This window comes from Hyaena hyaena, unplaced genomic scaffold (assembly GCF_003009895.1).
Source record: "Hyaena hyaena isolate Hyena2069 unplaced genomic scaffold, ASM300989v1 scaffold_129, whole genome shotgun sequence".
NCBI lineage: Eukaryota > Metazoa > Chordata > Mammalia > Carnivora > Hyaenidae > Hyaena > Hyaena hyaena.
The window spans coordinates 3,292,563-3,307,107 of record NW_024080763.1 but is presented as its reverse complement, the minus strand read 5'-3'; the positions used below and the strand labels follow the sequence as shown (position 1 = coordinate 3,307,107).

Genomic DNA, 14,545 nt, shown 5'->3' with positions numbered 1-14,545 from the left:
TTACCAGAAAACTACAACCCAGAAACACCTATGGATACAGACAAAAAGGTCCCAAGAGAAGCCTACTATCTCCAGCCAAATTTAGGATGGGTAAAGGAGCAGACAGGCAAGACAGAGAACTTTTACAAAAGAGCCTCCTGGCTCCAAATCCATGGGTGAAACTGTGGCCCTACCCCCAGCCCAGCCAACAAAGGTGAAGCAGGGGAGTCTAGACTTCCTTCTGCCCTCAGGATCCTTTACATCTCCCCTCCCCTGTGCAGGGTGGTGTTACCTCTGGGCAGTAACCAGAGCCTCCCCAACACCTCCCTTGTCAGGCGGAGACCAGCTGGGGAGACTGGGCTTCCAATCTCACCCTTTATGACCACTCTGGGTAGAGCCATGACCTTGACCCTCACCCAGAGGTAATGAGGCAACTCTACTTTCCTAGGGGGAGGAACAGCAGAGGTCACATGGGTAGCCTGGCTTCCACCCTGCTCAGTAAGAATGAGGTGACCCTCCCCATCTTGTTTGCACCTGTTAGTATTCCATTGCCCAATTTGCTTTTAGCCTTGCTGACATACCTTGTCAGGCATGTGCCTTGAATACAGCATAGAGTCAGAGTTTAACACTGTGAGACATTCTGAAAATTCTGCTCTTTTAGGATGTGAGTCTAGTGACTGCTCTGGTATGACACCCACATCTCCCTCAGCTGGGATCACTTGTTCTTCAAGCTTCCAGGAGTGTTGGTGGCTGATGGCTCTCAGTCCCACTGCTCTGTAGGGATTCTCTCAGCTCAAGGCAGCTGTCTCAGCCACATTCAGAGGCTTCAACCAACAAGTGGTCAAGAGAGGCACATAATGACAGCACTCTCAACAATAACCAAAACATGGAAAGAACCTAAGTGCCCATCAACTGACGAATGGATCAAGATGTGGTTTATCTATACAATGGAATACTACATGGTAATGAGAAAGAATGAAATCTGGCCATGTATAGCAATATGGATGGAACTTGAGGGTGTTATGCTGAGCGAAATAAGTCAGGCAGAGAAGGACAGATACCATATGTTTGCACACATAGGTGGATTAGGAGGAACTTAATGGAGGACCATGGGGGAGAAGGGGAAAAATAGTTGTGGAGAGGGAGGCAGGCAAACCATGAGAGACTTTTGAATGCTGAGAACAAACTGAGGGCTGATGGGGGTGGGGGAGAGGGGAAGGGGCGTGATGGGTATAAAGGAGGGCACTTGTTGGGATGAGCACTGGGTGTTATATGGAAACCACCTTGACAATAAACTATTTAAGAAAAAAAAAAAAAAAAGAAAGAGAGGCACGTAATGGCCAGAGCACCAAGCCTCAGTATGGGGCATCTCTGAAGAGCCAGCCCAGCCCAGGACTCCTGGGGGTTGAGTGGGCTTTTTGTTACAGCCACTTCTCCGTTCACCACCTCCCCTGCCAGGTCCTGCTTCCCTCACTCCTTTCAGGGCTTGATCGTAAGCACACTCTCCAGGAATCCTTCTGGACACAATCCTCTGTATCAGAGTTGGTTTCCTGGGATCCAAGTCATGACCGTCAATATGGGATGGGGTCCGAGGAAGCAGGTACTAAAACAGGACTTGGGGGGCCAGCCATAGGTAATCTCCACTGATGGCAGGTAACACAGATTGCCCCTGACTGCAACTCATTTTCTCATTTAATCCTTGCAACACTCCTGGGGGGTGGGCAGCTGTTATCTTCACTGTTTCAAATTGTGGAGATTAAGGCTGAAGGGGATCTGGACAAGGTGACCCACCAGGGAAGAGGAAGAGCTAAAACCCAGGCCACCAACTCCAGATCTGGGATCTTAAATCACTTTACTGCAGTTTCCCCTGAAGAAAACAACTTGCTGATATATATTATTTTATACTTATAATGCCTTGGGATAGCTGAATAGCTCTGCAAAGGGTTTTTTGGTGCATGGTAACACAATTTTACACTGTCTACTGAGTCACAACATTTGACAATTGTCTTAGTCTTATACTACATGCCTGGCATGCCTCTGAGCAGCCCTCACACCTGGCCACCAGCACAAGACGGGCCAGCAACCAGACAGGTTGTAAGTTCTGATTTTCTGTACTGAGTTTGATTTGCCCATTCTGATTACGTTCTCAGTGTTTTCACACTAGGTTGGAAGAGAACTTTTCAGTAGCTACATTTTGTCATACTGATGGAATGCAGAGGACACCCAACTGCATGACCACTTGGGGGAAGTGCTTGGAAGATCCGTGTGGAAATATTGAAAAAAAAAATGGGAAAGACGCGTTTTGATTTGGAGTTGGAAGCCCAGCAGGCCCCTAACGATTTGTTCAATGAGAGTAGAGATGGTGTCTTACTTGCAGTGTATTCCCCAGGCATTACTGTGTGCCTGGTACACATGTGTGGGGGTGGGGGGGAGTCTTTGAGCACTCAGAAATGTGGTTGCCTCTTTGCATGTAGATCAGGACCCAAAACCATGGTGGTACTAAGTTGACGAGGTAGAGTTGTGTGATGCATCTAAGACAAAGACTTCAGCGTGATGTTCAGTATGTGTAAAGTCAGTTCACACTGAGATCTTTAATAATTGCTCGGCCACAGTAGATAGGAAGGTGTTAAGTCAGAACTGACTCCTCCTTGCTACAGGTATGTTTGGCTTTGGTGTTTGATGGGAAATGAGAGAATTGGTGTTTTCATTCGGTAACCTAGAAACTACGCAGAAGTCTCACCTATTATAGTCAGGTTCTTCTTTCCAAAGCCCTTTTCTGAGATGTGTTTAAGTTGTAAAATGCGGGGACTCTGCACTAAAATAGCAAGGTGTATGAATAAAACAGACGGTCATTCTATTTGTCACACTCCATTTTAGAAATGATAACTTTTGTATGTGTTTCAAAACGTAGCATAGAGGGGTGATGGGCATGGAGGAGGGCACTTGTTGGGATGAGCACTGGGTGTTATATGGAAACCAACTTGACAATAAACTATTTAAGGGGGAAAAACGTAGCACACTTGCATCTAGAAAATAAATACATCTAATGCTGAAGACTTAAGTAAAAATAACCTTTTTTCCTTTCACCTAATTATTTACTGGAAATGTCTTGTTTGTAATAAAGGATGCTTTTAATTCATTTAATATTTTGGAGGCTTCAGTTCTTTACTCTGAGACCTAATTTATATAATGTTTGCTCATCTCTATCACCCTGCAAGGCAGCACACTCTGACTACAATGGCAGCAAGACTTGTGTATCACTTTTATGAGGCTCTCTCTAATTTATTCATAATGGGTAGCATTTCCTTCGGTGTTCAGGGGAAATGCGTCTCACTTAAGGCTGGACCCGTCAGTTAATATTCTGCAGCTTCTGGTACTTGTAGTCTGTTCTCTGCTTCACAAAATGCCTTGCTATGATCGTAGCGACGATCACTACATTCAGAGCAAGGACCATGAATGAAAATAGATGCAGACTGTTGAAAGGTTGCTTCTGAGTTTCTTCTCCATGTATTTGATACTGAGATCCTATAATTGGAAACAAGATAAACATCATTTAAAGAAAAGCATTACTTGGCATTACAAAATTTTCATGAATCCTGAATATCTCCTCGCAAATGCATGTCTTGTGCATCAACTAATGTGTGGTATATAATGCCACACAGCCCACAGCAACAGTGAGCAAATATTTCAATTAGTTTGTTTCTGTTAGAAAGGACAAGATGCCCTTACATTTGTTTGTTTAAGCAGTTAATTTGTTTCCCTGACATAAGGTGAAAAACGTGAAAATCAAGCATCTTGGTCAAACGGAAGTGCAAGTCCATTTATGGATTTCTCGCTATTTCCCATAGTTGTCATAATAGATTTGATCGATAGAGAAACAACTAGTTTCTCCTCTTGAAATAGGAAAAGGGTACTTTCTTTTTTTTTTTTTAAGTTTTTATTTATTTATTTTGAGAGAGACAGAGACAGTGTGAGCAGGGGAGGGACAGAAAGAGGGAGGGAGAGAGAGAGAATCCCAAGCAGGCTCTGCGCTGTCAGCACAGAGCCCGATGCAGAGCTCAAACCCATGAAACCGTAAGATCATGACCTGAACTGAAACCGAGAGTAGGACACTCAACTGGCTGAGCCACTCAGGTGCCCCGGAAAAGGGCACTTTCTAATATGGATGATATTTCTATAACTTTCATTCACAAATTTTCAACTAAATTCAGACTAATATCCACAAATGCATCATCCTTAGTGAATGTGTTTATAAAGTTCCTGGATTTAATTTTTGTGTTCTTTTGTTTTTATCTTAGAAATATTTTGCTAAAGGGGTGCCTGGGTGGCTTAGTCGGTTAAGCGTCCGACTTTCGTTTAGGTCATGATCTCTTGGTTCGTGGGTTCGAGCCCCGCGTCAGGCTCTGTGCTGACTGCCAGCTCAGAGCCTGGAGCCTATTTCGGAGTCTGTGTCTCCCTCTTTCTCTGACCCTCCCCTGCTCACGCTGTCTCTCTCTCTCTCTCCTAGAAATAAATAAAAATATTTAAAAAAAAGAAATATTTTGCTAAAACCTAGAATCCTACTCCCTCATAGTCCATTCAAATAATAATTAACATAGAGTTCACAAGATTCTTTTATGCCAAGATAATTTTCACATGAGATAAATTCTTATAAACAGTTTTTATTTAATTATAGTCTGTCCAAAGCCATTTAGCTGTGGCTTGTCCGTGAGCGGCCACCACCACCTCATTCTCCTGTGACCTGGCAGGGCTCATGTTTCAATCTTTTAAAAAGAAGCAGGGCTGGAGGCACCTGGGTGGCTCAGTCAGGTAAGTGGTTAAGCATCGGACTTCAGCTCAGGTCACGATCTCACGGTTCGTGCCTTTGAGCATCGAGCTTCGGATCCTCTGTCTCCCTCTCTCTGCCCACCCCCAACTCTGTGCTCACGTTTGTGCACATGCTCGCTCTCTCTCAAAAAAAAAAATAAACTTTAAAATCTCTGCCCACCCCATGCTTGCATGTGCATTTACGCTCTCTCTCTCTCTCTCAAAAATAAGATCAACATTAAAGAAGTAGGTCTATCTTAAAAATAGAGTATTTTCTCTGTTTTAGACAAAAATTGCTTTTTTTCCCCAAAAAGGTGGTTGCATGGGATGCTGGTTAAAATACACTGCTTTGATTCTGTTATCTGCCATGGTGTCTATAACAAGGAGTCAGGAAGCTAAAAGAATGTGTTGTTTTTAGAAGTGAGGAAATTATACTCAAAAACCACAGGAATAGTGGTACATTGTCAGTACTTAATATGCTTAAAATGTACATGGCTTACATTTCATCAACTAATAGAAAGAAAAATTAATCTGTGTGTGCTTAATTCAACTTATTTAGGACTTGGCTACAAATATCATAAGCCTCTGTACTGTACATACGTAAGAAGGAACACAGTTGAGCAGAATGTAATGGGCCATGAGGAGTCCATGTTCCTTACCTGAACTTCCACTTGCGATTCGGTCCCTTTTCAGACGAATAGGTCCTATGACAGAGTCGGTCTTCCATTTGTATGAAGAAATGTCACGCTTCCTCCTAAAGACACAGCCTTGGCTACAGCGAGACTGATGGTCGCCGCTGTCACATATCAAAATCTTACACTGTAGGTACACGGAGCCCAGAGTTCTCAAGAATTTAAAGGCATTAAATTGGAATCTTCCGTAGTGTTCAAATAATGGATACACCTTACACGTCTCATCTCGACTACACCTGGAACAGAATTTATGGCACGTTTAGAAAACTTACAGTTTGATCTGTTTGATGTTGAGAAGAAATGATGCAAAGTTGTGTCTGAACCGTCTAATTTGTGGGTCCAAAAAGTTCCCTAGAAGGACAATGTCTTTAGCTCAGACCACAGTGATCTAGGCTATGGATATGCTTCCTGGGTAAGATAAAGTTCTCTTCAGCAACAAAATTCCTAGTCCATGTGAATTAATTAGAAAATCAATTCAAGGGGCACCTGGGTGGCCCAGTTGGTTAAGCGTCCGACTTCAGCTCAGGTCATGATCTCACAGTTCATGGGCTCAAGCCCCTCGTCGGGCTCTATGCTGACAGCTCAGAGCCTGGAGCCTGCTTTGGATTCTGTGTCTCCCTCTCTCTCTCTGACCCTCCCCCACTCACGCTCTGTGTCTCTCCGTCAAAAATAAACATTAAAAAATATTTTTAAAAAGAAAATCAATTTAGATATATTAGAACTCAAACACCTTACTTTATACACTTGCTTTGAAGGTGCCAATATGGTTGATGTAGTTAAAGTCCATCAGCTTATAGAAAAAAAGGAAAACTATCCTTTCAAAAAAAAAAACTTCTTTTTTTTTTTAAAGAATGCCACATGTCTGTGTTCTAAATCTAGAACAAATGAAATAATCTTTTGGGGTTTTGTTGAAAATAATCAACATGGGGGGACGGGGGAAGAAGCAAAAACAAAACCACAAAGTCTTCTTGACAAGAAATAAATTTGTTTCTTCCAGCAAATATTTTGGAAACATACTTAAAATTCTAATGGATATGGGCTGTGGCTATAGAAATGCTCTAACTTAAAGTATTTGTCATATATAAAGTATATGTGTATATACTTTATATATATAATACTTAAAGTATTTAAAGTATTTAAGTATTATATATTACATACATATATATATAATACTAATGGTATTTTATAAAACAATTGAATTTACTAAACTCCATGGTATCAACATAGAAAAAAATTATACAGTATGCATACAGGAATCATATAACCACACACAAAAAATACTGCTTCATTCAAGTCATTAATCCTCAGAAAAGCATGCCACCCATCAGCACATACCCACTCTTGATTAGGTCATAGGTTGGAGATGCGAAGTCAGGTGTGGGAGAGGCGATACAGGTATCAAGAAATACCACCAAATTTGGATCTGAAGTGTGTATAGTGGCTTGAACAAAAAGAGTTTGGTTCATGTCCACATAATATGGTGACTCCAGTATAGGCTTTTCAAATGAATCGGATTCAAAAAGAGCCATGCTTGTGTTATATTTGCCCAGCGCACTTTGATTCTGTATTATGTCATCTTCTGTTATGTACATCGTCTCGACAGTAGAATTATGTTCCATTTCACACTTCAGAACAATCTGGAGATGTTTCTGACGAGTGATCACTTCTGATATGGAGGATGGAATAAAAGTGATTGTATTGGTGTAAGTAATTGAATGATCTTCTGCCTGCGGAAGAAGGTGAAATTCAAATGTTGTATTTTAAGTCCGGTAATATTTTAGAGCATTGATGTGAATGACATATGTGGGTAGGCACATAGTTTTCATAAATTGCAAGTCGGTAGCTTGCGTGTTGGAAAACTATAAGACTCAAATGTGCTTTATTTAAGAAACATGCCGGGTAGGAAGAAAACATGTGAGACAAGAGACAGAGCTTGGCTTAGAAAGACAAAGACGGAATTAGACAAAACTTTTTTCAGTTACATTAAAAACAATTTTGTGGGGCGACTGGGTGGCTTAATCGGTTAAGCGTCCAACTTCGGCTCAGGTCATGATCTCATGGTTTGTGAGTTAAAGCCCCGCATCTGGCACTGTGCTGACAGCTCAGAGCCTGGAGCCTGCTTTGGATTCTGTGTCTTCTCCTCTCTCTGCTTCTCCCCAGCTCATGCTCTGTCTCTCTCCCTCAATAATAAATAAACATTAAAAATTAAAAAAAAAACAATTTTGAACCCAAATGTCCAGCCCTAGAAAGACTTGAGACCCTATAATGTACTGCCTTTTATAAGTAGCATTAAGTTAGTGTGGCTCCCTGGGCAGTTTCCCAAGTGTATGAAGATCAAAGTCCTGCAATAAGGTTCCCCCAGACCACCTTCCCTAGGGATGTGCAGGTAATCATCCAGGTGTTCACATGGAGCAAAAAATAATGATTTACTTCCATCCTTATCGATTCCCTGGAGTAGCTCCCATTTTTTTCAACGACATCATTGTTTCATGACCTGAGTGAAAAGTTTAGGGAATACATCTTAAACGGACCTACAGGTTGTAAATGTCTGAGATCTTAAAGTTCTAGAAAAGGCAAAACAAATCACAAACTTATATCCTTCGTGTTTAAAACAAAGCATAATGTTTTTATCTTCTCTCCTTACAGGGGAAAGAAGATCATAAAAATACAGTTAGGTTTTTGCTAAACATGAGATGTAGACCTTATCTGTACAAGTAGTATTGGTAGAGTCTTACACCTGCAGTATTTAGATGTTCGAACTTTCTGCAGTGAATTGTCAGAGTTCTTTACCTTTTGGGAAAGATAACCACCCTCCAGTGACCCTGAATATGAATGTGGTAATTTGACACTGGTGTGTAAATGAGTGAGTGCACTTATCTGTCCCCACAAGTTTACCACATGTCAAGCCGCTAATACTTGGGAGTTTTTTGTTAAAGCCACCAGCAAGTGCCGCACTGTCAGCGCTATCTAACACACCTCTGGCATTCGACAAAATCCAACTCAACTTTACCTTTTTTATTGTACCACATCCCTTCAGAGGAATAGAAAAGTCCACCACATTTGATATCCTCGGTCTGCAGGTTGGGTCACTTAGTTGTAAGTTATTCTCGCTATATTTTAATGATGTCAGATAAGATTTACTAATGATAGCTCTCATCTTGTCCGAGAAGCAGGTTAAAGATGCTGTCAAGAAAAAAAAACAAAACAAACAGATGATTATATTTACATCAACTAGGTACTTTGGATCTTGAGAAGCTTTGTGCACAGAAGATTATATAAAAACTCAAAGCCTTTTTGCTCTAAACCATAATCGAAAGCCCGAGACAACAGAGCAGTTAACCCAACTTTTACGATGTTCACTGTGACCTTGTTTGCCCCTTGAATCTATGACTCTATTAGTTTTAATTGTGCCTTTACAGAAGGCAGGAAGGAAAACAGCCCCTGTTTTCTACAGAAATTGTTCTCAAGTTAATAAAATCATTCCCTTCCTCGTGTACGAAGCAATGCACAGAACTGATTCTCCAGCTTCAGATTACGAATATGTTCCAAAGTATGTACGACAGGCTTGCAAGCAGGGTAGTCACGGTTGGGCTAAGAATTAAGGGACAGTTTCAATGGGCACAGCCTTCAGACAGCTCAAAATAGCTGAGGAGCAGGACTTACTAGTGGTGACATTTTCCGCATAAATTGAAGTGTAGGAAGCAGTAAAGCCTCGGTAGGAGTTGGCGTAATCTGCAGATAGCACAACGGTCAGCGAGTTTGCCGAGGACTCGAAGGCGGGCTTTGCATAGCCACACACTTGTCCAAGCAGGCCAGATGTGGTGGACAGCCCATCGTAGACGGCGATAAAGTCAAATCGGCAGTGTTCGTCCCCTTCTATGCTAGAGAAGTAGCGTCTCTGGTGAGAAGGCTTTCCAAGCCAATTCAAATCTCAACAATCCCAGTCCTAAGTGATTCAAGATCTTCCTTACGGTAGGATCTTAGGCTTCTGATGACAAACCTGGGCCTTTCCCGTCCCTGATGCGACCTCAGAATCTTGAGAAAAATAGTCCCCTTAGTTCAATGCAATACTATTGGTGTGTTCTTTTTTTAACTGTTTTTAATGTTTTATTTATTTTTGAGCAAGACAGAGCATGAGCAGGGAGGGGCAGAGAGAGAGGGAGACACAGAATCTGAAGCAGGCTCCAGGCTCTGAGCTGTCAGCACAGAGCTTGACACAGGGCTTGAACCCATGAACTTCAAGAATAGGACCTGGGCCAAAGTCAGACACTTATTGGTATTTTCTTAATACACCCATTCTTTGAATAATGCCTTTCTAGGAGGGGATCCACATGACCTTCTCTATTCCCCAGGTTCCCCATTTGTGAAGTGGGCTTGCTGCCTTTCTCCAAGAGGAGAAATGGATCAGTACTTACAACATGTCTTTGAAGTTTAATTTTATCTTGTAACCTTTCTCCATCTGTATGTGCCACACACAATAAGCCATCGCAGGATGCGGATTTGGGTAATTGGGGCTGGTAAAGGATCCTTCAGGGGCATCCAAGTAACCACCACAGTTTGGAATAGCTGAAAGGGATGTGAGGGTGACCAAGAATGTAAATCAAGAGACAGACTTCATTTAGTTTCTGTGCTGTGCTTCAGCTTAATAAGCAACCCTCCACCCTCACCCCTGAATTTTATTCCATTGCCCTCTTATGAATTGGTAGCAGACTGAGCTTTTCATCCTTCTTTATCACTGGATTTTCTGGCCCCTTGTGCAGGGCAGAGTGACACTGTAAGATCTGTCCCAGCTTTAGAGACCCTCTACTAAGGGTCTTAGCCACAGAAAATCCTCTGTGGACAAAAGCCACAGAAAGGGATGCACACTCTTAGGACTAACATTTGAGGCTCCTCCTCACTTGGCCCCAGCCCCGCTTCCCAGCCTCATCAGCCACCTCCGCCTGACCTGCTGTTCCAGACTGTCCTTCCTTCCCATGGCTCCTCAGACTGTCGGTGCCAGCAGACAGGAGCCCTCCTCCCCTGCTTCCCGCCTCTCCTTACCCTACACCGTTGTTCACAGCTCAGCTCAGATGCAGCCTTCGTGAAGCCACCCTCCGTCCCTCCCATCCCCGGTAAGTAAGCGAGCAGCCGGACGAGTGAAACACAGACCGCCAACACCAAAGGCTCTTTTTAGGGGGGTGTGGAACGGTGTAGGCTGGCTAAGGCCTGGGCTGCAAGTCAGGTAAGGCCCGAAAAGGTGGCCTGAGTCTGGCTTCGGAAAGCCTTGACTACTCGACTCTGGAGATCTGCCACCACCAAGGATTCCGTGGTTTCCGAGGAGAGTGACACGGTCCACTCTGGGCCTCGGAAAGCAAACCAGAGTGGAGCTTTGTTCCAGAACCCTCTTGCGGAATTGCTTGGCACTCTGCTTTGGGGTGCAGTGGAATCTGGGTGCTGTGAATGCAGGACCATGTATTTGTTTTGTAGCCTCAGCCTGCCTGACAGTCTTAGATTCGGATGTGAGATCAGAGATTCTCAGCATGTGCTACCCGGATGACCTTCTTCATCAAGAATTACCTGGAAGGGGCAACTGGGTGGCTCAGTCGGTTAAGCATTGGACTCTTGATTTCAGCTTAAGTCATGATCTCACGATTTGTGAGTTCGAGCCCCATGTGGGGCTCTGCACTGACAGCACTGAGCGTGCTTGGGATTTTCTGTCTCTCCCTTTCTCTTTGCTCCTCCTCTGCTCTCTCTCTCTCTCTCTCAAAAATAAATAAACATTTTTTAAAAATTAAAAAACAAATCACATGGAAGACGTGTTAAATATTTACATTCGATAGCTCCACAGATGTTATGTATCAGACCAGAGGGAGGAGCAGTCCTGGAATAGGCATTTCAAAGGATCTCAGGGTTATTAATAAAACAGGCTGGGAGCACCCGGGTGGCTCAGTCAGTTGACCAACCGACTTTGGCTCAGGTCATGATCTCATGGCTCATGAGTTCAAGCCCTGTGTCGGGGCTGTGCTGACAGCTCAGAGCCTGGAATCTGCTTCAGATTCTGTGTCTCCCTCTGTCTGCCCCTCCCCCACTCACTCTCTGTCTCCCTCTCTCTCTCAAAAATAAATAAACATTAAAAATAAATAAATAAGAGTGCCTGGGTGACTCAGTCTTAAGCGTCCAACTTCAGCTCAGGGCATGATCTCACAGTTCATGGGTGCGAGCCCTGCATTGGGGCTGTGCTGACAGCTCAAAGCCTGGAGCCTGACTCAGATTCTGTGTCTCTCTCCCTCTCTGCCCCTCACCCACTCCTGGTCAGTCTCTCTAAACATTAAACATTTTTTTGAAAACAGGCTGAACTTGGAGCTTCTGCTTTGGTCTGTCACACAGTACATCTCAACACATAGCTGTCTGATCAGCCCCATCCACCTGCCTCACCGGAGAGCTGCTTAGAAAGGCAAATTCATGGGCTCCACACCAGAACTGATGAATCAGATTCTGATTTCACAAGCCCTCGGGGTGATTCTTACACACACAGGTTAGAGAACTACTGCTCTCACACACAGCGAGCTCTCAGGGCACAGATCCAGACTCAAGGCTACGACAACCCATGCAGGAGAGTATGTGGCCCTCTGTGCTCGCAGGTGCAGAGTATGAACACATGAGAACTTACAGGTGCCAGGTGAGAAGTAGTAGTAGAAGATGAAGACAGTTCTTTGCATTCTTACAGAGTCGGTGACTATTTGAATCGTTAATGTATCGGATGATGATTCAAAAACAGGAATGTAGTCATGTTTACTGCAGACTCTCCCTAGCAGAGGGCCCTTGGTAGAGTTTCCATCAAAGACTTTGATGTTTTCATTTTCACACCCCCCACTGGGATCGAGCCTGTGAACAGAACACATGTGTGGTTGGAGACAAACCACCAGGCCAGTGGGTTCAGTGGGGAGTCCATTGTTCACCTCCGTATGGCAGTTTGCACGCCATGACTCACCACCCCCTACCCCCTCCACATCAACCTGCCCACCGTCAATCTGTAAAGGCCTCAGGAAGCACAATGCTTGGCCAACAATTCTGTAAAGTCAAGGGGAAGGCAGGACTCGAGTCCGGACTCCTTTCCTTCCATCTCCATCTCTCCCATTCCTCATGCCCCTGAGCAAATTGTGGGGTGAGACCCTCTTATTTAGAATTCATTCCCTTTTCACATTTGAAATCCAAGCCTGTAGAGAGGTGACGCAACTCTTCTTCCATGGCTGCCTCTCTCACAGGAAGGCAAATTTAGCATCTCCCCAGATGCCCCTTCCTTCCCTCACATCTCCCCGTCCTCGTTCATAAGGATGGTCCGTGCCCTGCAGTGGACAGGGCAAACCCGGATTGTGTCTTGTTTTCTGCCCATCCTGACAGGGTCTCTCCGGATGGCCTCAGAATCCTGACATAGTTGCAAGATGGCTTAGAGGGAACAGCACAAGGGTAGGCGAACCTGAATTCTCCTCCTACCATAGTCACTTCCCTGCTGTGTAACTTTGAATGAGCTACGCAGTATTTCACTCACTGTCCCTTCTGTAAGCTTTCTTCTTATCCTGTGGGAGGTTTATAACCATCTGAACAGGACACACCCGGCACAGCCCTGGCACACAGAAGTGTCTAAGAAAGGTGAAATGCTCATCTCCCCTCCCTCACTTTTCCCCTGCTGCCATCCTCTCTTTCTCTAACACATCAAGAATAATGTATATGATTCATGGGGCACGTAGCTGGCTCAGTCAGGTAGACATCCGGCTCTTGATTTCCACTCAGATCATGATCTCACTGTTCATACATCAAGCCTTGAACTGGGCTCCACACTATCAGCATAGATTGCTTGGAGTTCTCTGTCTGTGTCTCTCTACCTCTCTCTTTCTCTCTCTCTAAAAATAAATAAAAGCATTTTAAAAAATAAAATAAAATCTTTTAAAAAAAAAAAAGAATACGGCATGTGATTCTTAATAGCCCTTGAATTCTAGGCAATCTGGGAGTCCCCACTCTCTTTTGTTCCCTTGAAGGCCAAACAAGTCAATTCCAACTTCCCTGATGTGGAGCCACGAATCTCAAAGCGTGGCACCTTGACCACACCAGCAACACCACCAGCAACACCTGGGAAGTCGTTACCTGTGCACATTCTCAGGCCCCAGCCACTCCCATCTGGGTCAGAACCTGGGTCCAGGGTCCCCCACTTATGCTTTTGCAAAACCTCCAGCAGCTTCTGATGCTCCCCAATTTCAGAACCACGGGCAGGGGGTGAGAGTAGGGGCTGTGGTGCAAGGTTGCTGGGATTCAGTTCCCGTCCCACCTGTGTCAGTCCGTGACTCTGGGCACATGAAGGGACCTCTCTGGGATTTCTCACCCACTGACTGGGGATTAGACTACATCTACCCCAGAGGGCTGTTGAGAGGGTTCACTGAGGAGGGTCCCATGAAGCCCTGAGAGAATCTTGTCATGCAGCGCCCTGTCCTCAGCCTGGCCTCGCACTGCCATACTCTGGGCACTTACAGAAAACACTTTGAGTGTATTTATTTCAAAATAAAAAATTTAAAATAAAAAAAAAAAAACACCAGTGCCTGGTTCCCACCCCCCCCCCAGACTTTCATGGGGTGCAGCCTGGGAATCTGACTTTCTGGAAGCTCCCCTGCTGATTATAATATATAGATTGAAACCATGACTTTGGTGTTTTGGGGCCTGGAATCTGGAACTATACTAGCCAGATACTAACTCTGGTTGCTCCACTTACTACCTGACCCGAGACAAGTCCTTGTGCCTGTGATACTCATCCTGCCTTCACAGGCCCTCTGTGACCACGGCCAGGGGCCCTGTCATCAGTCAGTGACTGTCAGCCATTATGACCATCCTCATGGTCATGGGAGTTACTGCTACCTCTAGGAGCAGCTGATCTTGTTTCGACAAGATCTGGTATGGCCAGAGTTCAACCACTCTCATTAGAAAGTAAAGCCTCTACTTACTGGAAATGGGAAAAGATGAGTCTGATGCTTTTGTTTTCTGGTTTTTCTAGAGTCCAGGTGCAGTCCTCATTGGGATTGAGTTGCAGGATTAGGGCTCTA

The 14,545-nt window shown here is 44.2% G+C and overlaps 1 protein-coding gene across 1 annotated transcript; it reads right to left on the bottom strand.

Moving 5' to 3' along the window:
* Positions 1-3,180: 3,180 nt before the first annotated feature.
* CUZD1 (CUB and zona pellucida like domains 1) lies at positions 3,181-13,964 on the bottom strand. Its single transcript, XM_039237950.1, has 10 exons — positions 13,863-13,964; positions 13,599-13,779; positions 12,767-12,902; positions 12,127-12,341; positions 9,893-10,043; positions 9,141-9,358; positions 8,488-8,660; positions 6,813-7,204; positions 5,445-5,713; positions 3,181-3,504 (listed from the first exon to the last, which is right to left on the bottom strand). The coding sequence occupies exons 1-10, from the start codon at positions 13,962-13,964 to the stop codon at positions 3,329-3,331; spliced, it is 2,013 nt and encodes a 670-aa protein (XP_039093881.1). The 3' UTR covers positions 3,181-3,328.
* Between the last annotated feature and the right edge of the window lie 581 nt (positions 13,965-14,545).